The sequence below is a fragment of the Haliotis rufescens genome, unplaced genomic scaffold, assembly GCF_023055435.1.
Source record: "Haliotis rufescens isolate VD_foot unplaced genomic scaffold, xgHalRufe1.0.p SCAF_18, whole genome shotgun sequence".
Taxonomy (NCBI): Eukaryota; Metazoa; Mollusca; class Gastropoda; order Lepetellida; family Haliotidae; genus Haliotis; species Haliotis rufescens.
Genome location: NW_025963868.1, coordinates 592,975 through 620,708, shown reverse-complemented (window position 1 = coordinate 620,708; position 27,734 = coordinate 592,975). Strand labels below are relative to the sequence as shown.

The 27,734-nt window shown below is 43.0% G+C and overlaps 1 protein-coding gene across 4 annotated transcripts; it reads right to left on the bottom strand.

The window, feature by feature from the left end:
• Positions 1–27,734, bottom strand: LOC124148378 (trichohyalin-like). 4 transcript variants are annotated; one of them, XM_046519444.2, is made up of 6 exons: positions 27,583–27,734; positions 9,100–9,195; positions 7,531–7,733; positions 3,886–4,119; positions 2,621–2,848; positions 1–1,840 (listed from the first exon to the last, which is right to left on the bottom strand). In XM_046519444.2, exons 2-6 carry the CDS (start codon positions 9,106–9,108, stop codon positions 1,438–1,440), a joined length of 1,077 nt encoding a protein of 358 aa, XP_046375400.2. In that variant the 5' UTR covers positions 9,109–9,195; positions 27,583–27,734; the 3' UTR covers positions 1–1,437. The 4 variants fall into 4 exon arrangements, with proteins under 4 accessions (XP_046375400.2, XP_046375402.2, XP_046375401.2 ...); XM_046519446.2 differs by having other exon boundaries at positions 9,148–9,195; positions 27,583–27,733; XM_046519445.2 differs by having other exon boundaries at positions 27,611–27,729.

The following is a 27,734-nucleotide window of genomic DNA, read 5'->3' as shown; positions in this document are numbered from 1 at the left end:
TCATACAAAATACTTTATTCAGTGTATATGAAGTTCCGCTGTAATACTGAATGAGGAAATTACAAAACTTGCAAGTCAGCTAATACTGGTCTTGTATTATATTGTCCCGTATATCACACGGTAGCAAACAGTGTCCAGAACGCATGGAAAAAGTTCCACTGTTAAACAGCACGGATGCAATACGCCAGGGCGAGTGGGTGGTTTGTCATGGGCATGCCCTTCAAAGATATACCCCACGGCAATAGATCTGAGGATTGGAAGACTGTAATACTGAGACCACACACACGCATATCGAATTCTCCATAGCCCCTAGGCATACGCAATTTGATGATATTGAAAAAGTGACAATAAATACTATTTACAGTACGTGAGAGAGAGAGAGAGTTGCTCTATTTAATGTGAAGTTCTCAAGAAGGTTCACTGATACTAATAATAAGCTCACTTGCAACGCTCTCAAACTCCCCAACATCATGCTTATGGCGCTAACACAAACACGAGAAAGATTATAGAATGTTGATATAACGTTTGAAAAGTCACGTCTTTAACTGTCATTTGAATTGTGAATCAGTCTGAATTGTGCTCAAGATTCTGTCTGAATTGTCAAAGATTCAGTTTGAATTGTCAAAGATTTAGTCTGAAATGTGCCAAAGATTCAGTCTGAATTGTGCCAAAGATTCAGTCTGAATTGTGCCAAAGATTCAGTCTGAATTGTGCCAAAGATTTAGTCTGAAATGTGCCAAAGATTCAGTCTGAATTGTGCCAAAGATTCAGCAAATCTCAAGTAGTCGGGCAGAGAATTCCACTTCGTACACTAAACTCTAAACATAAGTAGTGTCCTTAAAATTTGTACATTCAAAAGCTGTAGTCTTCAGTTCCAAACAGGAGCGACAAGTACGGGCCACGGTTGCGATCGTGAGGACATTTGTTTGTCAAGCCTCGTCTTAATGACATAGGGAATCGTCACCTATCGAAACATGGCCACACTGCGGTCGTGGTAGAAACGTAAAGATTATAATGGCACATGGTCACTGGGTTTGGTTCAGCCAAATAACGTTTTACTCAGCTGTTTTCACAGTTTCATTCTTATAACTGAAAGATTCCAAAGGAATAAGATACGAGTTAACAAGCCTTCGCGCAAACACAGGCATCAGATAGGGGAGAGGAGACGTCGTAATAGTGAACTGAACCCCGATGGGAAAGGACGGAATATTGCGTTTACATATATATCTATATCTACATAAAATAAAAACAAGAAGTGCTTCTCGATCAAATTGATAATAAGGGCATTATCCTGTCATTATTAACATCGAAACACGAGAAGACAACTGAAGGGATTTTTTTCCCAGCAAATGATGGAGTGGTCTCCCCTTGTCATGGTACTTTTCCTCGTTGATATTTCAACTCTAACTCAACAGTCTGTCTCAAAAGGTGTCATGGTCATTCTTGATTGACGCCCTCTTTCGTCTTATCATTTTCCTCTTTTTCCGATGACCTTTTCTCCTTGGTTGGCTCTTTATTGTCAACAATCTCTGCGCTTCCTTCCGGTTTCACGGATTTCTGATTGGTCGATTTATCCACGTGTGGTATCGTCTCCCTCTGTGATTGGTTAGATCTGTCAAGAGAGTCCAACCGAGACCTTTTCCCGAACTTCTTTTCTTTACCCTTCAGGTATTCGGCCTTAATTTTCTCCAGTCGGGCTAGCTGTTGCTCACGTTGTCTTACCAGAGTTTTCTCCCTTTGTTCGAGTTGCTCCCGTTTCCTGTTCAAGTCCATCTGTTCTATCTCGTTCTCCCGTTCAAGCATTTGCTGTTGGCGTCGCTTCCGCTCTTCCCAGGAGTCCCTGCGAATGATCAGTAATCAGCTGCATTAATCAACCCACTGGTTTCAGTACACGCAAGCATTAAATGTTAAAAAACTCGTTTTGTTTGTTGTTCAACGCCGCACTCGGCGGTCTGTAAATAATCGAGTCTGGACCAGACAAACCATTGACTGACATCATGAACATCGATCCACGCAATTGGTACGAAATGACATGCATCAACCAAGTCAGTGAGCCTGACCACCCGATCCCGTTAGTCGCATCTTATGATAAGCATAGTCGCCTTTTACGGCAAGCATAGGTTGCTGAAGATCCGTGAAGATCCGTCTTCAGCAATTCATGCTTGCCGTAAGAGGCCACTAACGGCATCTAACGGCATCGGGTGGTCAGGCTCGCTGACTTGGTTGATGCATGTCATCGTATCCCAAATGCGTGGATCGATGCTCATGATTTCAATCACTGGATTGTCTGGTCCAGACTCGATTACTTACAGACCGCCGTCACATAGCTGGAATAGTGCTGAGTGCGGCGTTAAGCAACAAACAAACAAAAGCTGAAGACCTATTCTACCCCGCATCTTCACGGGTGGGTGTATCATTTGCTCAGTGCGCCAGTATAAGGGAGGTAACTCTATGTGAGAATATGAATGATCTGAGTGCTCAAATAAGCCTTGCTGTGGCCAATGTTCACCCTGAAACAATACGAAAGTATATCCAATTTGTCTTGAAAATATGAATATTATAGAATGAATAAATACCCTAATGTTATCAGTATTCCACTTCATGACTTGAATCCACCCACCTGATTCTCCTCTCGGTGTCGGCCACGTGTTGATGTCGTTTCTCCTCCATCCTGAAAGACAGCAGGCTCTCCCGCCTCTTCAATCTGGAAACGAGGCTCTCACTCCGGTTGTACATGTCCAGCCTCGCTCTGAGAATGGAGTTTCGGCGCTGTTCATCCCGTTCAGTCAGATCACTCTCGGACTGGGCCTCGCGAGATCTCCGTCTGCTGGCTTCTTGTTCCAGTTTTCTGGAATGGTGAAGGATTTACTGACAAAATGGAGTCTGCTTCTATCTCTGTGTTGTTGCAGTGGCTAGTCTGCAGGGACGTCGCAGGATCATGGTTGTGTAGTGTAAGTGAGTATTGTTTTACGCCGCTTTTAGCGATATTCCAGCAAAATCCCGGCGGAGACACCAGAAATGGGCTTCACACATTGTACCCATGTGTGAAATCGAACTGGGTCTTCGTCGTGACGTGACACTTTAACCACTAGGCTCCCCTACCGCCCCTATTGTGTAGACAGGAACTGCTATGACCTCAAACGTGAGGAAAATACACGGAATACCTACCACCGTCTTGGCTTTTAATTGAATATATTTTGACATATTTCTTCAGCAGTCGGGCGGTGGGGCAGCCTAATGATTAAAGCGTTCGCTCTTCACTCTGAAGACCCGGGTTCGATTTCCCTAATGGGTACAATGTGTGAAGCCCATTTCTGTTGTCCCCGCCATGATATTGCTGGAATATTGCTAAAAGCGGCGTAAAATCCAACTCACCCACTGGTAGTCCGACGGCGTCTATAGTTTATTATGCTACCAACATACATCCACTCGTTTGCCTGTCCCAGTCTTGATTATATACTGGTCGGTTTGATATGGCTGAAACTATGCTCGGCATAAAACAACATTCATTTGCAAGTTTAGGATTTTAAGTCAGCCCCCTCCATCGCCACAGAAATACGAATACTTACTTCTGTTTTTGTTTTGTTTTGCACTCAGCAATATTCCAGCTATATGACAGCGGTCTGTAAATAATCGAGTCTGGACCAGACAATCCAGTGACTGACATCATGAACATTGATCTACGCAATTGGGACGCGCTGACTTGCATCAACCAAGTCAGCGAGCCTGACCACCCGATCCCGTTAGTCGCCTCTAACGACAAGCATAGTCGCGTTTATGGCAAGCATGGGTTGCTGAAGACGGGAAAATCTTCCTGGGGCTACATCACTGGTTATTGAAGCTCTACTGCCCAATCTATTCAGGTTAAAGTCTACTCCGACTTACCTGTGTCTCTTGAGGTTGAAGTCTGTGACGCTCCTGTGACGGAGGTACTCCCGGTACTCGTTGAACTCCTTCACAGAGCACGTGATCTTGGAGTCCTTGGTGATGAGTCCGTTGCCAAGCAGGATGCGTTTGGTGGGGGGTTTCTGAAAGTGATGCTTGAGGAAGGGGTCTTGCAGGGAGTCGTACTCAGCGGGGGTGGCGTTACCCAAGGGGTCCGTCAGGTCGAAGTCGTATCTGTAATGTGGAAGGTTCCAGAAGTTGACTAACAGACTGAAGAACTCGGAGGCTCAGAGGCTGACAACAAATACGAGTCGACTTCAAACTTCTAAGTGCTCAAATAAAAAAATACATTGTCGTTTGGAGATCTAGACCATGTCCTCAACTCTCAAGTCCGTGGGAACATGGGGGTCCGGATGGCTGCCCCCGCCTACCATCCTCCCGAGGCAAGAGGCTTAACTGACTTTAAAAGTCCAGTTTCCATCCTTGCCGAACTAGGCTGGAATTCCTTTGCTCGATCGTAGCGCCACCAGTGGATATTACGAGTTACGTCCCTTCTAAGCCTCTCCTGTGGACCAATCAGATTTCACCTCTCGTATCATTTGCATTTGCTTCAAACAAAACGGCGGCGCCAAGTCAAGACCATCTGATCGATTATCAAGATCTATATGGTGATAAAACGGGTCTTACATCGCGAAATGCATCAAATCACGTGAGCACCTTGATTAAAAACATGAAAAGATTTGGAAAATATCTGCTGACAACGAGTTGGCGGTGCAAATGCTTTGCAAATCCTGCAATCGATAAAAATCTGCATGACAGTATACAAACCGGATTTCGATTTCGTTGCGCGATTCTGATTTGACTATGCATAGACTCGTTAGTCCAGCCAAAATATAACTCCATAATACCAGCCTAGTTCAGCGAGGGTTGAAACCGGACTTTTATAGTCAGTTAACTCTCTTGCCTCGGGAAGATGCCGCCTACTTATTCACACCAATTCTTTTATCAACAACTTTTTACAATCAGAGTTGTGGGGATCCTCTTCCCATTGGTCAACATCTACATAAATACACCGGGTGTCTGTGTTTCTGGGAAGACTCTGAATCAGTGCAGTTGATGACATGGGACCATTGGGCAAGAAGCTTGGAGGTGCTGACTCTATTCTCATCCATCGCGATGGTCAAATTAACCGAGCGTTCCCGTTATCAAGGGGGCACGGGTGGCCCAGTCGTCTAAAGCGCCGCGATTCGCTGTGCAGAGTTGCGTCCCTTAGGCAGCGATCGTAGCTCTATGACGGGCGTAATTCAGTGTCCTGGCGGCCTTTTCGCGAAGCTGTCATACCTAAGACACCTTTCAGCGACTTGCGACTAAACTTACGACTGCCATTAGAGCTATTCTTGAATGCGTCTTAAAGCTATCGCAACGTTACCTGATTTCTTAGCTGAGAAGGGGCGGTCGGGTATCCTTGTGGTTAAAGCGTTCGCTCGTCACGCCGAAGACCCGGGTTCGATTCCCGACATGGGTACAATGTGTGAAGCCCATTTCTGGTGTCCCCCGCCGTGATATTGCTGGAATATTGCTAAAAGCGGCGTAAAACCATACTCACTCACTCACTCACTCACTTAGCTGAGACAGTGAGCTTTTTTGTGACGGAGGTAAGATAACCCAAGTGTTACCCAATGACGTCATTGATTATTGAGGGAATTCCCTAGATTGAAATTATATTATTTGTTTATCAAATTTTATATAATTTTTGAAGGTAAACAAACCCCTAATGAAGATAAATGTTGATGTTCTAATTAATGCTGTTGCCTCGCGTCATTGTTAAGCACAATTTATCAACGAAGCTGTTGTCCTTTATATATAGATATAGCAAGCATTGAAGATTATTATATGGAATTCCAAAGGGTAATTCCAAAGGAAAACGAAAATGTGAAGAAAAAAAATAAGCGTAAATAAGTAGCGATGACGTTGCGGGACGTGGCAAACATGTCGCAAGTGTGTCATAATAATTAATAATTGTTGCGATTTACGGGGTTTCACATTGTACGACGTTCTTTTCATTCGGTTTAATAAATACAAATACAACCGCAATATATAAGTTGTAAACATAGCTAGTACGATAGCAGCGCTTTGCGTAACCTTGGAAACAACAATGTTCATCTCTTCAACAACTAGTCTAAATGCTACATAGTGAAATCATTCAACTGATAGTGGTACGATATATCTTCACGCAGCCTCCTTCAGGATGTTCGTAAAACGTACATTTGACCCAATTAAGAATTTTCTTGTTCCGCGGTCGAACTTTGCCGCCATTTTGGTTTGAGAAGGAAGCGACCTCAGTCAGCGATTGGTATGATTGCAACCGGCTGGAAGTTAGTGCCCCGTTGTAAGGCGAATCGCTGTACATCGCTTGCAAGCGATTACGACCGCGACAATGTCGGTTAAGTCCATTTTTATGAACAGGGGGGTTAAATTTTGTATTTCCCGCATATGCTCACAATCTTCACGTCAATTATCTGTACTTTTTCTCCCACTACCGATTGTCATATCTCTCCCACTATTGGAAGCGATCGTTCGGCCATTGCGTTTATCTACGTTGCCCAGCTACATCTATGGGGAACAACTCACTAGAAACGTCCCTCTCAAAAATAACGTCGTCCAATTTACGACGTCAAGTTGCGAGCGCATGTTCGAATCTCCTGAAATGAAGTGAGAGAGTGAATTGGGTTTTACGCCGCTTTTAGCAATATTCCAGCAACATCACGGCGGGGGACACCAGAAATGGGCTTCACACATTTTACCCATGTCGGGAATCGAACCCCGGTCTTCGGCGTGACGAGCGAACGCTTTAACCACTAGGCTACCCGACCGCCCCCCTGAAATGAAGTCATGACAGAACAGTGTTTTATTGTGAAATATACCACGTTTCGTTGCGATTCATCGCTACGCGTTCGGTTCCAAATTCAATTCAGCGGGGTTAAACTACAGGTAACCCTAGCTCTACATTGAAAACCCAGTATGTTTATCTCCTAACTACGGTGGCCCATAAGGGACATGGAGTCTGTTTTTCAATATTTTGATGTTTCACTTACTTTTATCGTAACCTTTAGCAAATTAACACAATTTTTCATACAAATATGTTATAAATCATGTATAAAAACAACCGTAACATGGAAAATGTACTTTCAAGTAGCTATTGAGTCGCTGAAATGTGAAGCGAAAATGTCAAAAACTAAAATGGAAATGTCAAAAACCAAAACGAAAAGGTCAAAAACTAAAATGAAAATGTCAAAAACAAAAACGACAATTTCAAAAACAAAAGCGAAAATGTCAAAAACTAAAATGAAACCACAGAAAACTATTATCACCGCGGTGGAAATAGTTTTCTGTATTTTCATTTTAGTTTTTGACATTTTCATTTTAGTTTTTGACATTTTCGTTTCACTTTTCAGCGATTCAATATCTTCTTTACACATGATTTATAACATATTTGTAAGACAAATCGTGTTGATTTGCAAAAGGTTACGATAAAAGTAAGTGAAATATCAAAATATGGAAAAACAGACTCCATGTCCCTTATGGGCGACCGTACCTAACTGTAGTGATATCTCCAAGAAGAGCAGCATGAGATTGATGACGTACTTCTGCCTGTTGATGTACTTGGGTTGGCCGATCTCCGTGGTAAACAGCGTGTACGACCCCCGGGGACTGGGGGCCACGGGCAGCTTGGAGTCCAGGGACAGGGTGGACCAGTAGGGCAGGCTGTCCCCCAGGGGGAGGAGGGACCTGCTGAACACCTTCTGGCGGCGGGGGGCGGCGAGGCGGTCCATCGGTGAGATGCGGGCCTGGAACGGTGATGGCCACAATAACGTCACAAGCTGGAGAGTATTATGTTGAAGTTTGTTGGTTAACGTCGCACTCAGCAATATTCCAGTTATATGAAGGCGGTCTGTAAATAATCGTGTCTGGACCAGACAATCCAATGATTGACATCATGAACATCGATCCACCCATTCGGGATACGATGATATGCATCAACCAAGTCAGCGAGTCTGACCACCCGATCCCGTTAGTCGCCTCTTACGACAAGCATAGTCACCTTTTACGGTAAGCATGGGTTGCTGAAGACCTATTCTACCCCGGATCTTCATGGGTAGGAGAGCATTTTGACAAAGCTTTGCATTACTGTACTGAACGATGTTACTGCCACGTATTGTTGTCTGCAGCTTGTGTTAAATACCAAGGGATAAACAGTTATTATTGTTGACGTATTTTTTACAAACAATTATTCAGTATGGTTTTTTTTGCGTTTAAAACGGGATCGGGTGGTCAGGCTCGCTGACTTGGTTGATGAATGTCATCATATCTCTATTGCTCGATGAATCGATGCTCATTGTGTTAATCACTGGATTGTCTGGCCCAGAATAGATTATTTACAGACCGCTGTCATATAGTTGGAATATTGCTAAACAACAAACCAATATAAGGGTTTGATCAAATTCAGCATGGATATCGAAGTACCAAGTTAAAGATTGTCATGTATTATGAATTTACTGCATGGATTTTCCGTGCAGCATATTTGTGCTGTATATATTTTCATTCATATTTCTTTTGTATTTCTTTCCATTTATTCATTTATTTATTTTAACTTCCAGGCTGTATTTTAAATCTTATTACGCAGAATTTTGTTACTGTTATGCTGTATTTTAACGGACACTTAATTCGGAAATCGTTACAAGTAATAATACTTTTGCTGTCGTTATCTTTCACATAAAAATGACATTTAGTCAAAAAGCATTCTTAAAGTAATCCCATGTACGTATTGTCGTGATGTTAGTAGTAGTAGTAGTAGTAGTAGTAGTAGTAGTAGTAGCAGCAGCAGCAGCAGCAGCAGCAGCAGCAGCAGCAGTAGTAGTAGTAGTAGTAGCACCAGAAGTAGTGATACACTGTCACTGTGTAGGAATAGCGACTCCTCGGTCGGTTCAGTTTGGTCTCTGCGAGTAATATGCGTGTACCCTTATCACACTTCACACCCACAATCACAAACCCGCCTGCCTGCTCGTGTCGAGCTGTGGAGCAACACACACACACACACACACACACACACACACACACACACACACACACACACACACACACACACACACACACACACACACACACACACACACACACACGGACACGGACACTGACACACACACAGATATTAACCTTGGGCATATTCCTCTAACGGGAGTCTCGCGCCGGACGGGATCTCACCTGACTACCTGCTCTTCTCCCGGGGGGTCACGTGGTGCAGCGGCAAGCCTGAGAAAACAACAGTGAGTCAAGAATGTAATGACCCGTTTAAGGCCGAATAGTGCCGAGAACTGTCGGAGATTGCCGACCTCTAAAAAGTACGTGTCTTTACTTTTTATAAATACCCTGTCAAGGGGACTAATGTTTGTGAGTGACTAAGTGAGTGAGTCCCGAGTCTTCCCGAGTCTTCCACATAACCACCACAACGTTTGTAAAACACTGACTTTATGACTTTCTATATGATATAATATAATATAATATACACTTATCGGTTTGTTTGTTTGTTTTGTTTGTTTGTTGTTTAACGCCGCACTCAGCAATATTCCAGCTATATGACGGCGGTCTGTAAAATAATCGAGTCTGGACCAGACAATCCAGTGATTGACATCATGAGCATCGATCCACGCAATTGGGATCGATGACATGTATCAACCAAGTCAGCGAGCCTGACCACCCGATCCCGTTAGTCGCCTCTTACGACAAGCATAGTCGCCTTTTACGGCAAGTATTGGTTGCTGAAGACCTATTCTACCCCGGAATCTTCACGGGTCTACACTTATCGGTAAATGACTCTTGTCTCATTGACTCATGTCGAGAATTTTTCCGGATTTTGTGCACACTTAAGCTATTTATTATTTATTAGCACGTGCCAGATTGACGGTATTTTATTATACTGTTTCGTGACGTCTCATTGCAACAGCAAGAGGTCATGTTAAGTTGTCACGAAGACTTTTAGTGAGAGTGTAAGTATTGTTTTACGCCGCTTTTAGCAATATTCCAGCAATATTACGGCAGGGGACACATGAAATGGGCTTCACACATTGTACCCATGTGGGGAATCGAACCCGGGTCTTCGGCGTGACGAGCGAACTCTTTAACCACTAGGCTACCCCACCGACAGATGTATCGCCCCCGAAAAATTGTATGTATGATGTGGATTTTGTCTTACTATCAATAAGACATGTTAGGCCAACATGTGGAGAAATATCCCGTCACGGAAACGTTTAACGGCGCGTTATAACGCGGTCCATTGTAATAACGTGTAAACACAGAATTTCTGCAAACTCACATCACAATAAGGTAAACATTCAACTTCTTAAAGGTAGATGTTTCTTATTAAATATTTACTATATTCAGTCTTCGGTTTAAATGGACTCCTTGAGGGTACGGGTGGCCAAGTCGTCTAAGGCGCCGCGATTCGCTGTGCAGAGTTGCGTCCCTTGGGCACGCCAGAAACCTATGAATGTGGGTTAGAATTCCGGTTCGCCCCGATTATGTTTCTAGGTTTGTCAGCACCGTATCCGTGCTCGTGGGTTTCACCGAAGTGGTAAACGTCTGAGACCTGCATCACTTCGGGCTTTCCTCCCACATTAAGCTGACACGCCGTGATATAACTGGAATACTATTAAAAGCGGCATTAAAACCAAACTCATTCACACTTTAAATGGAATGGAAACAATGCAAAAGATGACGCAGCGTTTTGTCCATCAGCAACACTGACCGTATAACGTCCATAACAGGGGGAAGCGTACGTAATATATAATACACCGCTACATTGACGGAAGCGTGTTTCATTGGAACAATTGTATACAATCCAACTTTCAGCATGGCTCTACGTTCTGTGTAATACAAAAAGCAGAGTGAGTTAGGTTTTACGCCGCTTTTAACAGTATTCCAGTTATATCACGCCGTGGGAGGAAAGCCCGAAGTGATGCAGGTCTCAGACGTTTACCACTTCGGTGAAACCCACGAGCACGGGTATGGTGCTGACAAACCTAGAAACATAATCGGGACGAACCGGGATTCGAACCCACATTCATAGGTTTCTGGCGTGCCCAAGGGAAGCACCTGCACGGCGAAATGTCGTGCCTTACCCGACTGGGCCACCCGTGGCCCCCTACGGAGCAGAGACAAAGGTGCATGCTGCATAACTGCCACATAGTTAATATTCAGTACATTCACATGTTAGGCTATGTATAGCGTGACGGTATAAAATATATATTAACAGTGGTATAAATGCAATTAGCGTGCTTCATATTTCAGGCAAGTGGATAATGTAATGTTATTAGATTTTCAGAGATTGTGTGTGTGTGTGTGTGTGTGTTGGAGGGGGGGGGGGGGGGGGGGGGGGGATGCAGGACTTTTTGGGAGAGGGGATTCTTGTAAATGGGATTCGTACAAAACCCACAACCAACAACCCACAACCCACAACCCACAACCCACACACCCCACATCCCACAACCCACACACCCTACACCCCACACTCCACGTCCCACAACACACACACACCGTCAAACCCAACACCCCACACACACCCTGTCAAATCCGCACCCCACACCCAACACACACCACACACACACGCAACCCATAACATACAACACACACACACCGTCAAACCCAACACCCCACACACCCTGTCAAAACCGCAACCCGCACCCCACACACACACCGTCAAACCAAACACCCCACACACCCTGTCAAAACCGCACCCCACACCCAACACACACCACACACACACGCAACCCATAACATACAACACACACACACCGTCAAACCCAACACCCCACACATCCTGCCAAAACCGCACCCCACACACACCACACACCACACACACACGCAACCCATAACATACAACACACACACACCGTCAAACCCAACACCCCACACATCCTGTCAAAACCGCACCCCACACCCAACACACACCACACACACACGCAACCCATAACATACAACACACACACACCGTCAAACCCAACACCCCACACACCCTGTCAAAACCGCACCCCACACCCAACATACAACACACACACACGCAACCCATAACATACAACACACACACACCGTCAAACCCAACACCCACACACCCTGTCAAAACCGCACCCCACACCCAACACACAACATACACACACGCAACACGCAACACACAACACACAAACCCCGTCAAACCCCGCACCCCACACACCCCACACACCCCACAACCCGTCAACCCCGCACTGACGGGTATAATGATGATACAGTAACCAGGGTATAGGTACAGGAAACACTCGTATTTAGATAAAGTTTTGGCCTGTTTACATAAAAAAAAGAACTGCCACAAACGCCAACAGCCTGCTTGTTGCCGAGTCCAAGATTCCTGACAATGGCGCCGCTGTGTGGTTCTGTAAGACGATCTCTGACTACGGTAATCACTGCATGGGTTTAATATGCACCACAACCTTACAATCAAACTGTGCGGGGTTTGATCAACTTTGATAGATAAGAAAAAGAAAAGATAAGATTTAATAATGTTTCACGTGGCATAGGTTACACAGGAGTAAAAACGATTCGCACAGAAATATAATATACCCTCCGGCCTAAAATGCCCGGGAGACACAATATTAACTTGATGATACAAGAGATGATAGATGATAAGAGCACTCAACGTGCGAAAATATCAATGCATATTAAAAATAGTGGTTCAAAATATTTGCAGATACAAACATATTACATATCACAGCAACCTTATTAATTCAATTTAACTAAGAGTATTTATAGTCTAAGAACTGAGGACGGTCGGGTAGCCTAGTGATTAAAGCGTTCGCTCTTCATGCCGAAGACCCGGGTTCGATTCCCGTCATGGGTACAATGTGTGAAGCCCATTTCTGGTGTCCCCCGCCGTGATATTGCTGGAATATTGCTAAAAGCGGCGTAAATCAATATTCACTAAGAACTGACATTTCCTCCGCTTAAAAAGGTGTTCACAACAGCGGCTAAAATACTATTTCCCGGAACTGTCAATTGCCATTGCCTTGTTACCATTTAAATGGAAATCAGATTGGTGCGGTGTAAAGTTTTCAAACTAAATGGTCAAGAAAAGTTAATGCGGTCAAAGACGAAGTCTGACCATTCAGAAACCCCAGTAGTCATAACGGGGAAAACATGGCGGCCAAAACAAGAAGGCATTAAATGAGTAATTTGACACTTTATAATCCTCCATACTGGTTAATATCTCCCAATATCCCACACTGAGATTGAAGATACCAGTTTCAGTATATCAACAGACTCATACATTATAGCTGGTATGTATCAATCAGGAGATAAGTAAATAATCACAGGTCTTGGTACAGATCGAATATCTCGAAAACACGCCAGACCCGCGCCATCAATGGCTTCTCTCGGGTCTACTGTTGTATCAGATCATCTAATCGAAGACGGCTTAGTTGCCACCAGTTGCCTCGGTCAACAAAGACCCTGATGTGATATGGGAACTTCAAAGTAAGCAGGACTAAGTTATGTTACGACTCTTTTACACGTTCTGCCGCGATACAAATCTACCTAACACTCTATTTGTGGATCTGGGTATTGTTAGTTCAATTTCATAGGTGTTGGGTGTATTTTTAGGGGGCGAACAAATCCATCATGTGACAGGTTGATCCAAACGAACATACCATGACATTGTCTTAATCTGAATAGGTTGGTAGGCGGAATATCGTCACTTCGCGCATTTTGAACATTTATATACTACAGTAACATCAAAATAAGAAATAATTATCATAATAAAAAACGGATATTTGTAACGCGGTATCATCCATTCGTTGAAACATGCTCCAAGCGGTAACACCATTTTTGCTCCGATCAGTATTCAGTATGCACTCGATTTTCATTCTCAGCTCCCCGAGGAGGGTATTACCTGAGCAACCATGAGACGCAACAAGGTTAACAGTCACATTACCATCTTATCCCCATAAACCCATTCAGGGCTGAGGCGAGCCGTGAAGATCCGGGGTAGAATAGGTCTTCAGCAACCCATGCTTGCTGTAAAAGCCGACTATGCTTGTCATCAGAGGCGACTAACGGGATCGTGTGGTCAGGCTCGCTGACTTGGTTGATGCATGTCATCGTATCCCAATTGCGTAGATCGATGTTCACGATGTCAATCACTGGATAGTCTGGTCCAGACTCGATTATTTACCGACCGCCGTCATATAGCTGGAATATTGCTGAGTACGGTGTTAAACAACAAATAAACAAACAAACACTTCTTATATAAGTTAAGAGTTATAACAAATAAATAAATAAATAAATAAATAAATAAATAAATAAATAAATAAATGAATAAAGATGTCCATTTAAAAGGAGGCGGTGTGTATTTGTAGGCCCCCTGCAGTTGACCCCGGTGACTTTTGGATACCAATGTTCCTGCTATCCTGAATATTACACCATATTTATGAACCAATTAATTCCGCAGCATAAACTTAAAAGCCCCGACTGACAGATCTTATCAATGCATAATTCCCAGAGTTCCTGTCACACACTGTGTGTCTTTGTGAATCAGAATAAATAGTTGCTGCTTGTAATACTATAATCCATAAATATTGTCGTGACAAGCGAGCCCTGCCCGTCTTAATAGCCCATGTAGTTCCATGTACACTGCCTTATAGTATTACATGGCGTGTATTGTAACGAGCTAATCCACCGCGGCTGACTGCTTCCAGAGATGTAATCTCCTCTTGAATATACTACACGGTGCCCGCTTACTGAAACCTATACAAAACTAGTCGCCAGGAAAACGGTAGCAGATAAAACATTCACGTGACATGAAGTTATAAAGGTTTTGATATTGCTAATTTTTATATATATAGTTTCAAACGAATACTGCCGAACAATTGATGGAAACTCAAAGAATACAGCTTTTAAATAACATGAAGCTTAAATAAGCAGGTCAAATGGTAGAAATTCACGTCTCATCGGGAAAATACTCATTCCGACTACATGAGCATTCCGACACATTCGTCACCACTCGCCCCTTTCCGTAACCTGCTAGAAGACTCGTCCCCCTATCGATGAATGTTATGTGCGAAAATACGACAAATCAGAATGCGGGTATGATTTCAAGTTCTTTGTCAAAGAATCCCTAAGAAATAATATTTGATTTTACATATGTCTTGCGTCTAAAAAATATACCCAAGACACAGTTAAATGTGTTCAATCATACTGCATAATTCCGCAGGTCCCGATGTGCTTTAAATTGCATCTGAAATATATATAATATATGGGGAATGTATGTGAACCATTACGCAACGAGTTGACAATTGTTTTAGGTATGCCCATTTGCGCTAAGACGGAACCCGGTCGCAAAAATGGCCATGAGTAGGGCACGAGTCGTTATTCGGCTTGTCCCTGAATAACACGAGTCGGTCACGAATGAATGCGGTAGTTTCATGGCGATACTAAATGTGTGACAACATATTCAAGTAATGAGTCACCTTCAATCCCCGCCTGAAATAATACGAATATCCCTATTTTAAACAGAGTAGTGTTTCGAATTGGTGCCCGTTAAACTATGTGTTGTACCAGGTTAGATGAAAACACGTTACATGTTCTAAGGTTTCCTACAGCTGAAAGTTTTATTCAAGTATAGTAAGTAGTTGATGTTAGATACGCCGTTATCGGTAATATTCCAGCTACATGACGACGGTCTGAAACTATCTAAACACTGTCTAAACACATGAAATGAGTTATCGTCTCACAGCTTAAAAGCCACCTATTTACAACATCCCCTTAATCTAAACATGTTTAGAATTTAAACACGTTTAAAACATGTTGGTAATATAAACACGTTTAAACATGTTTAAAGTTCGAACATGTTAAAAATTTGCTCTAAATAAAGTGCACATCATTAGGTAAGTCAAATATGGATAAGATGTATAATTTATATAGAATCTCACCCGAGTGTCTTTTGATATCAAATATATCAACACAAATTGATAAAAGTGGAAAAACTCTGAGTCTTGCCAAGGAGTTTTTTCACTTTTATCAACGAGTGTTGATATATTTGATATCAAAAGACACGAGGGTGAGATTTTGTTTATCATCCAACATCATTCTTCCAACTTTTTCGGTTTGTAGATCAAGTCAGTGAGCCTGACCACTAGATCCTGTTAGTCGCCTCTTCCGACAAGCATAGTCGCCTTTCACGGCAAGCATGGGTTGCTGAAGACCTATTCTACCCCGGATCTTCACGGTTCTCACACATTAAGACTCTAAATGGTACGCATTTAGCTGTTAAACACAATCCTCAACATGTTTACACCTATAAACATGTCGAAATTATGGAACAAGGAACGTGTTTTGGTTTGTGTTTGGGATCTAAACATATAATTTTACAGATGAGTGTATTTGTTGCTTAACGCTGCACTCAGCAATATTCCAGCTATATGACGGCGGTCTGTAGATAATCGAGTCTGGACCAGACAATCCAGTGATTGACATAATGAGCATCGATCCACGCAACTGGGATACGATGATATGCTTCAACCAAATCAGCGAGCCTGACCACACGATCCCGTTAGTCGCCTTTTACGACAAGCATGGTTTGTTGAAGACCTATTCCAACTTCTTCACGGGTGTTGTAGAAGTATTTGTGGTGGTAACAGTAGATGTAGTTGTAGTGGTAGTTATTATGATATACACGTATGGCCTTAGCATTGCACTTCTTCCTCCATCCCCGACCCACCCCCACCCCCAACAACACTTGAAGCACTTGAATATTAGAATAATACAGAATATATATATATGAAAAAAACATAACTCATAAAAATATTCACTGAAAGCCCACACTGAAGAAGAAATACTCAATTTGCTGTGGCCTTACACTGGCACTAGGTATTTTTAACTTAATGACATCACCACACTCCTTAAGGGTCATTTAATCATGAATGTCATATTGTCATATCACATACAACCTCCTTGGTGCCACGTGGTACATTAACACTATATCAACGTGTACGTTGTGAGAAATTATAGTAGGTATTTAATAATGTCATTAATTGGTATATTTATCACAAGGTCTATGAATACTACTTCTAATAAATTTTCATAAATGTGTCTCGATTAGTTACTGATAAAAGTGTCGTGTACGACGTTGATCTTGGTATTAGGGTATGAGTGACAAGTTTTTAGCGTCGACTATGAAGATAAAGACACGGTATAAGCTCACACGGCATGACTTGTTTACACGTTCCTGACTTCGTCATTTTTCAAAACGTTTTTGGACAGCCGTGAGGGACGAGAATACCTGCTTTCGTCTTGCAATGTACTTGTTTTGTGCTCAAAAATGTTTTTCAACCACACACACCCCTCTCCCCACCCGTGCCGCCAGACAAACCAGTGCTTCCTAGAACGCGGAACACTGCCAGGTCTGGTCTGTATGGAAGCGTATTTGTGCCATAATCCCCCCCAAAAGTACCATCTACGTAGATGATACTTTGAGATGTAGATGTGAGGAGATGTTAGTATCAAGTATCAAGTATTATCTACGTAGATGATACTTTGAGATGTAGATGTAGATGCGAGGAGATGTTAGTATCAAGTATCAAGTATTATCTACGTAGATGATACTTTGAGATGTAGATGTAGATGTGAGGAGATGTTAGTATCAAGTATCAAGTATTATCTACGTAGATGATAAAAAAAACCTATTAGACTGTGGCACTAATACGTTTCCATAGGTCTGGTCAGGTCATATAGTTTGCTGGCTCCTTTCATGGGTCCCACTTGTATATGAATAATTATGTAGGACTGTTATCAAAGGACTGTACCTGGCAAAACCAGTGTTTTTTTCCGGCTTGGCGGAAATAGCCGACCGTGAGGTTGCTCAGCAGTTTATACCAATTCATTCGTCACCACTCGCCCCTTTCCGTAACCTGCAAGAAGACTCGGCTTGTCCCGGAATAACACGAGTTGGTCACGAATGATACCAATTGTAACTACGGCAACAGCGGAGTAGTACTTCACGCCACCTTCGCTCAGAAACACGCCAAAATGATTTTGCTGTCTTTTGGAAGATTTATAGAGCAGAAATCAGAATCACGGTTCTTGCTATCCAGGGATGATGGGGTAGCCTCGTGGTTAAAGCGTTCGCTCGTCACGCCTAAGATCCGGGTTCGATTCCCCACGTGGGTACAATGAGTGAAGCCCATTTCTGGTGTCCCCCGCCGTGATATTGCTGGAATATTGCTAAAAGCGGCGTAAAACCACACTCACTCACTTTAGCCACCCATGCTCCGTAATGGGATTCGAACCAAAGACTTTGGTGGGACACAAGAAGTTAACGCCGTCGTGTCAACTGACGTGACAAACTGTGACCCTTTTCACAAACGCGATCGTTAATCACGTCGAACGGCTGGTTCGAACCTCGAAATGGTCACACGTGTGAGCCAGTATCGGGGTATCATCGCCGCCATGGTTCCGCCAATAGGGCCACCTCCCATCTCCTCTCCCACACCCACAAATCCTGGATAAAAGGGGGGCACGGGTGGCCCAGTCGTCTAAGGCGCCGCGATTCGCTGTGCAGAGTTGCGTCCCTTGGGCACGCCAGAAACCTATGATTGTGGGTTAGAATCCCGGTTCGCACCGATTATGTTTCTAGGTTTGTCAGCACCATACCCGTGTTCGTTGGTTTCACCGAAGTGGTAAACGTCTGAGACCTGAATCACTTTGGGCTTTCCTCCCACATTAAGCTGACACGCCGTGATATAACTGGAATAATGTTAAAAGCGGCGTTAAACCCAACTTACTCACTCACTCACTCCTGGATAAAAGATAACCGACCCTCCGCCTGATCTTGTATATAAACCGCCTGTACACATCGCCCATGGCACCTAAAGCCGCAACACGCAAAGACAAGTTCTTACCCACCCGACATTATCAAACGCTTACACACATCTGATAGACTTATCACCGATCTGTTGTAATACAGTAACGCTCAACATGCGATAGTGGGCGTCCCGACCCTCACCTGCTTGACTCGGGGGGTCGGGACACTCGAGAGCTGCCCCCCAACCACCCACACCCTCCACAGTTGTCGAGCTGTGAGTGTGACGGACCATTGGTAATATTAACGGTTGTTTATACCAGGTGGTTGGGTACATAAACATATAGCTGATTGAGTGCAAGGGCATGTTTACTCTCTCAACGCGGGGAGTTGTTTGGTTTATAGGGTATGATAAAAGACAAGAGAATCATATGCGTGTCCCGATTGCCTCCGGCAAGGTGCCCGATTAGAGGACTCTTGAGACAAAGTAGCCATTCACAGGCAGTACCATAGGAGACGATGGGCGTCCTTAGCGCTACAACCAGCAGAGGTCCTATACACTTACAATATGTTGTAGCTTGTACTGATCTCAAAATCAATATAACTTTTTGTCCCTCTATTTAATCAATAGTTGAAACTTTAGGTTCGGGCGCATGGCTTAAACAACATACAATTCATTTGCTATAGTTGTGGAGTTGTAATATTTATATTTAAGGCATATTAATAATAGAGCATCAGCTTTTCGAAGTCGCATTGTCGTATTGTCCCGCATTTTAACGCCTTTTTTTTACACATTTTTGATGGGGCGACAATGCGACAGCGACATATTTTGACTTTGAAAAATGTGGCGTTGTCGCGCTTTGGTAAAATAAAAAAGATTATTCAAAGCGCAACAATGCGACAATGCGACACATTGTCAAAATGTCGCGTTGTCGCATTGTCAAAATGTCGCCGATGGTTAATTTTGACACTTTTTGCTTGTTTATGGAAGGGCGACAAGGCGACAAGGCGACCATGTCACACAAACAAACACACACAAACACACACACACAAACACACACAAACACACACACACCGCGTCGGTATATAAGTGAAGTAATCTTGAACTCTACCTTAAACCACATTTCGCCTCACCTCACTGACACATAACATACCTATAGTGAGTGGTTACCAGGGACAAGCCGGATAAACGGGGTTCACGTATCGGTCTGATCTCTAGGTACCACGTACCACTTGAAGTCTGTCACAGACATTCACCCCAGAGCCTTAAGTGGAATCTAAGTTTTACCAAATATTCAAATAAATACTGTATCTTGTCAGTGGGACATTAGCCCCAAAAGGTAAATGGTGTTTGCCAGGGACAAAGCAAGTGTGAGGGGAAAGTTGTAGGGGGCCCTTGAGTGACACCTGGCTACACGCTGGTAATCTTTGACAACTGTTGGTGAGGGGCACAGATCACAGAATTCACAACCCCTTTTATTTCTCTGTACAAGAGAGTGAGTTTTGATTTTACGCCTTTTTAGCAATATTCCAGCAATATCACGGCGGGGGACACCAGAAATGGGCTCTACACATTGTACCCATGTCGGGAATCGAAACCCCCCCCCGTCCCACTTTGAACAAACATATTGTAAACATATTAATACTCCCGGCGTTACAGCCACAACTTGTTCGTACAGTAGACTACGGTTATAACGAACTCAAAGGGACCACTAATTTAGTTCGTTATAACCGTAATTCGTTATAAACATATATACATCCAATGGCTGGGACAAAAAAACAGTTCGTTACATCGGCTAGTTCGTTATAAACGTGTTCGTTATAAACGTAGTTTACTGTATTTTCAGTTCATAAATTATGAGTGAGTGAGTGAGTTGGGTTTAACGCCGCCTTGTATAGTATTCTAGCTATATTGTGGCGTGTTTGCTTTATATGGGAGGAAAGTCCGAAGTGATTGAGGTCTCAGACGTTTACCAATAACTTATTGCCAAAAACAGTGTCAATGGAAATAATAGTGTCTATAAATGGGTACCCGGAAGGATGGATATTCAATCAACATGACGGTGGGCTATACATATCGAGTCTGGCCCAGACAAACCAGTGGTTGATATCATGATCAGCATCCAGTAGTACCAGTAGTATAAGTAGCAGCACCAGTAACAGTTGTAGCGTGTCAGTAGTAGCAGTAATAGTAGTAGTTGCTTCGCAGTAGTAGTAGTAGTAGTAGTAGTAGGATGAGGAGGAGGGGGAGCAGTACTGGTGGTGGTGGTAATAGTGGTAGTCGTAGTAGTAGTAGTAGTAGTAGTAGTAGTAGAGTATGGTTTTACGCCGCTTTTAGCAATATTCAAGCAATATCACGGCGGGGGACACCAGAAATGGGCTTCACACATTGTTCCCAATGTCGGGAATCGAACCCGGGTCTTCGGCGTGACGAGCTAACGCTTTAACCACTAGGCTACCCGACCGCCCCTTTATGGAGGAGTTGAGTGGGTGAGTGAGTGCGTTTGGTTTTACGCCGCTTTTAGCAATATTCCAGCAATATCACGGCGGGGGACACCAGAAATGGGCTTCACACATTGTACCCATGTCGGGAATCGAACCCGGGTCTTCGGCATGACGAGCGAACGCTTGAACCACTAGGCTACCCGACCGCCCCTAGAAGTAGTAGAAGTATAGTAGTAGATATATTCATAGTATTATATTATCCATTTCATAATTATTAGAATTAGTCATTTGAATATTAATATCAGTGGTGTCAAAAGCTGGCTCCAATGTCTTTTTCTGTAAGTTCTCTCCGTACCACTTGCAAGTGTCGCGTGCTCGAGACGTATGTTTTTTTGTACAGAGTATATGGCTGTGATCTGTGGTAAAGACATAGCTCTGTCACGTTCGCTCTCCGTTGTCTGACAATAGGCCGTCTCCCGGTGCACTGTAGCCGTTTGTAGCTAAACGTTGTCATGCACCGCTCTACAACGTCTTTCTACAACCCTTACTATGTTCTTATTGTTACCTGCATCGTGATTACTATCGACACGTCGACACGTGCATGCTATGTATAACAGCCATTCGTGACCAACTCGTGTTATTCCGGGACAAGCCGAATAGCGACTCGTGCCCCTCTCGTGGCCATTTTTGCAACCGGGTTCCGTCTTAGCGCAAACGGGCATACCTAAAACAATTGTCAACTCGTTGCGCAATGATTCACATATATTTTCCCATATATTATATATATTTCAGATGCAATTTAAAGCACATCAGGATATGCGAAATTATACAGTATGATTGAACACATTTAACTGTGTCTTGGGTATATTTTTAGATGCAAGACGTATGTAAAAACAGAAATTATTTCTGAGGGATTCTTTGACGAAGAACTTGAAATCATACGCGCATTCTGATTGGTTTGTCGTATTTTCGCACATAACATTCATCGATAGGGGGACGAGTCTTCTTGCAGGTTACGGAAAAGGGCGAGTGGTGACGAATGGTATACCAGCCGCTTAATGCTTAATGTTTATACAAAAACGATCCTCCGCGGTATTAATTTACATAAAAAGTGAAGAATATAAGAGAAGAACATTAAATATAATTACCACAGATATATAATTAGTTAGAATAAATCTCAGACAGTCTGGTTATATGAAGCTTGCTAATATAAAACTTGATTATATACTCATTGCAAATATAAAAGGGAATATGTGTCAAATGTTATAATGAGCAGAGGGGCGGTCGGGTAGCCTAGTGGTTAAAGTGTTCGCTCGTCACGCCGAAGACCCGGGTTTGATTCCCGACATGGGTAAATTTCTGGCCATTTCTGGTGTCCCCCGCCGTGATATTGCTGGAATATTGCTAAAAGCAGCGTAAAACCATACTCACTCACTATAATGTGCAGATATCTATGTTGTTTTGTTATATATCCAATAAATTTAAAAGGAGTTCAAAGCTAAATAAACTTTGGGCTAATAAGGTAAAAAAATGAAAAGTAGAACCAACATGAAAAAGTTTTTTTAGGATTTAAGATATTTATGTTATTGATGGTGGTGAAACACCGAAAAGAAACCTCTTTTTATAAAAGAAACCCCAACAGAATAGCATCTTGTAGTCAGTGATCATTGTTATAAGTCTTATATTCTCATGAGGTGTCTGCCAAATGGGGCATTCTCAGCTTGGGTAACAAACGCTGGATAGTGGCATTTGGGATTTTGAGGTATCTGACAAATGGGGTGAGATCCCCATCTTCAACGTGCATCGTCTACCCATCTATTGCATAGAGTTGCACAGTGCTTCCTATTCACGTACCCGCTGATTTCAGTCCGTGTATCTTACAGTACATGCAGCTCACTGTGATATGAGTTAGTGAGTGCGTCTATTTTTACGCCGCTTTTAGCAATATTCCAGGGATATCACGGCGGGGGACACCAGAAATGGGCTCCACACATTGTACCCATGTCGGAATAGAACCCGGGTCTTCGGCGTGACGAGCGAAAGCTTTAACCACTGGGCTACCCGACCGCCCCCATTGTGATATGAAAGCAGATTACAGCTAATCCTAGCCAAGTCGCGAAAGAAACAAGTAACAAAAATTAACGGTGTCTTTGAGATGGATATTTTTATGATTTAATCATATATGGCTGGAAATGCCATGACTCATTACTATCCCGGGCCGGTAAAAAATCAGATGTTTTTTTATATACGAGGTTTGCATGTAACTCCCCTGTTGATAACTGTATATCCTCAGCAACTATATGTAATATGCAGTACACGTTTTACACCACGAGCATTAACAGCCCAGATCGAGCGTTTCTACTGCCAGGCCAGGTGTTAAACAACACAATACGTGGTAGATCTTCTGTATTATAAGTAGCACTGATCATTGTCACTTCGAATTAACTACCTGCAGATTAATTATCGCCCGCCGGTGTAGCGCGACAACTGACCTTAAGACAAACTGTTCTGAGGTCGGTTAGCGTCGTGTCTGTGTGATTTATCACTGATTTCAGCATGTCAATATATACTGCACAGTCAGCAGTATTCCTACTGCATCACGGCGGTCTGTATATTGCCTGAGCCTCCAGGTAAACCAGTGGTTGACAGCATGAGCACCCTTTCACGACGTCATGATAACATGGCACACAATCAACCATGACACATTGCAACTATCCGATGCTCGTGAACCACTACCCAGTGGGACTCGGGGTTATAATTAATCCCTGGGGGTGGATGGGTGCTGGGGTGTGGGTGGTTGGTGTGTAAAGGAGGGGGGTGGGGTCAGGCCCGGGGTGTTGGTTAATAGCGCGCATCGTACTCTAACGCCTTGGGTCGCCAGTATCATTTAATATATCAGCTTCCCTCATCCGGTTGAAAATCATTGGCATCGTCTGTATTGAGTATGTTAAATGTTCAGTTTTCTTCATTTCGAACCTTAATACCCCATTTTGTTACGAATAATTAATCACTTTATCACTTTATCAGTAATCACACAATATGCCTGTAATTTCCTGTAAATCTGATAAAAAATGGACTGAACAGTAACGTTTCCAATCTTATTTATATCTCCCTTTCTTAAATGATGAGGGGGCACGGGTGGCCCAGTTGTCTGAGACGCCGCAATTCGCTATGCAGAGTTGCGTCCCTTGGGCACGCCAGAAACCTATGATTGTGGGTTCGATTATGTTTCTAGGTTTGCCAGCGCCATACCCGTGCTCGTGGTTTTCATCGAAGTGGGAAACGTCTGAGACCTGCATCACTTTGGGTTTCCTCCCACATTTAGCTGACTCGCCGTGACATAACAGGAATACTGATAAAACGGCGTTAAACCCAACCCACTCACTCACTCACTTAAATGATGATACAAGACTGATACAGCCCAATGAGACTTCTATTGCCGATGTTGACTGAAACTGATACCAGTGTCACGTGTGCGGAGCACCTTCGCTGATTGGGCATGGTCCAGCACGTGCACTCGTATGGCGCTTTCTATTGGACAGCTTTTTACATGTCAATTACAATTCAAAACCTCAAAACCTAAAACCTCCCTGAGGGGTTATAGAAATACCAACATTGTTATTTGTGGTATAATAAACTCGCTACATGAAGACTGATATGATCGGAGCTTGGGAGAGGGGTGGTGTGTGACGGGAGAGGATTTGTTCTGGTCTCCGAGTCAGGAATGACAGCGACTCAGTTAGATCCGATCTCATTAACCTCTGATTCAAACTAATCAATTCGTAACAATATGTCCTTGTCTGTGAATACCTGACAATCACCTGCCATACACGGCGACCTGCCGTGACAAATGAGATAGACCCCGCCATTGAGATCCTGCCAAGTATAAGGCACGTCAGGCCAAGCGGTTAAACACCCGTTATACCCTGAACACACACGCACATACACATGCAAACACACACGTACACATATGCATGTTCATAAACAAACACACACACACCAAAACCCATACACACACACGAACATACACACACACACAAACGCACACAAACACACACACACACCAAAACCCATACACACACACACACACACACGAACATACACACACACACACACAAAGAAAACACACACACACAAACACACACACATAAACATATGCATACACATAAACAAACACACACACACCAAAACCCACGAACATACACACACACAAACAAACACACACACACACACAGACAAACACACACACAGACAAACACACACACATAAACGCACACAAACACCTACACACATACACATATGCATACACATAAACAAACACACAGACACACACCAAAACCCATACACACACGAACATACACACACAAACACACGGACAAACACAAACACACAGACAAACACACACACACAAACAAACAAACAAACACATACACACACAAACACACACACACACACACACACACACACACACAAGCACGCACATCGCACCGTTACCCCGTCACCAACATCCACCTCTATACACAACGCTCACGCCCATACATACAGACACTAATACATCCCTTATCTTCGTACGTAAAAATACCATGTACAGCCACTAAGACACACCCTTAACTTCCTAAAGTAACACCCACCTTTGGACACTAAAACACGCCCCTTATCTCTTAACGTAACGCCCACTTACCGACACTGATAAATCCATAATCTCCTAATGTAAAATACCATTTACAGACACTAAAACACGCCCCTTATCTCTAAACGTAATATCCCCTTATCTCTTGACGTAACTTCCACTTTCGTACACTAAGTCACGCCCCTTACCTCTTAACGTAATACTCACTTTCAGACACTCAGACCCGCCATTACCCTTGACGTAACATCCACTTTTAGACACTCAGACCCGCCACATATCTCTTGACGTAACATCCACTTTTAGACACTCAGACCCGCCGCTTATCTCTTGACGTAACATCCACTTTCGTACACTCAGAACCGCCACTTATCTCTTGACGTACCATCCACTTTCGTACACTCAGAACCGCCACTTATCTCTTGACGTACCATCCACTTTCAGACACTAAGACGTATCCCGCATCTATTTAGTCTATATAGTTTCACAGGAACTACCTCGAGAAATCATTCAGGTCACAAAAGCGAACATCGTTCCCAACGTCAGACCGATTCGAGTAGTCTAAATGCGGTGATATTCAATTTACCTTGATATTTAAACATACTTTGCATTGTTTAGGGCCCACCGTAATCATCACACACCTGTCGTTGACGTATAGCAGGCTACTGAACTCGGCGAAGCTACTTGTACGTAATGTTAACACAACTTAAAGTGGTTTCAGAACACGTATAATTCCCAATGTAAAGTCCACACAGACACCGTTATCAATCAGTTGATATCATTGACTCTTGTACAAATCAGTCGATGTCCTGAATTCTTGTTTCAATCAGGAAATCAGATTTATCCGACTGCTTTTTGATCACTCACTCACTCACATCTTAACAAGAGTGGGAAATTCAAAGATAAATTTGAAAACACAAAAAAAGCATTACAGCTGTAATATATGTAATGGTTAAAATACGACAGAGAACGGTACTTCCTAATGGACATCAGTCATGGAAACGGGTATGAATGTTTCTTAAAACAATTGTTATTAGGTGTTGCAACAATCATTAGCTGGAACGAACACGCTTATAACGAACTGACGGATATAACGAACATTTTTTTTGGCCCCATCCATTTGCTGTAATTATGCTGTATATGTGCTTATAACGAACTACGGATATTACGAACTAAATTCAATGGTCCCTTTAAGTTCGTTATAACCGTAGTTTGCTGTAGATATATCTTGGAGAACGGCTCACCGGCAAACTCCAACTTCCAAATAAAGGGGCTTAATTCTATAGTAAAATCAAAGTTGGGACCGATTACAAGGTCCGAGATAGCAAGTATCTTTATCTCGAATACGAGATGAGAGGTTAAATGTATAGGTATATACACATAGTGAGACAGTTCGGAGAATAGGTTCGAGATATCGGTACATTCGAGAAAGGATATCGAGATCTCGGGTCGACTGTAGGTGCAAAATTCGGTTGTCTACTCCCAAAATAAAAATTGTTTAAGTATTGGCGTTATAATGTATTCGTAATAATTTCTTTCACATTCATGTAACCCTTTAAATTGACATAAAATCTTAAAGAATTCTTGAGAATGATTACAATGATTCATACACATTATTAACAAAATAATATTTCTTGTAAAATTTGAAACAAAAATCTCATCACCATAATGGACAGTTACCTAGGTTCATTAGGAACATGCATACAATAGAGTATTGTCACACATATAACAGACATGTCAATGGACGTACCTGATAATTAAAATAACGCCTTCTTTACCTTTGATATGGTTGTTTAAAGACAACCACACGTTACTAAGGACGGTGAACTTCACGCTGGTGGGGGTGCGCTGGGTGTATGTGCTGTTTTAAACATGACCACTGCTACATTGTATCTACAGAGA

What these genes read in the sequence shown, in the direction of transcription:
- LOC124148378 (XM_046519444.2), bottom strand. An exon ending in AAGTACATCAACAGGCAGAA is followed by an intron (nt 4,120 to 7,530) that starts GTACGTCATCAA and finishes TCCACATTACAG; the next exon opens with ATACGACTTCGACCTGACGG. An exon ending in TTCAACCTCAAGAGACACAG is followed by an intron (nt 2,849 to 3,885) that starts GTAAGTCGGAGT and finishes TCACCATTCCAG; the next exon opens with AAAACTGGAACAAGAAGCCA.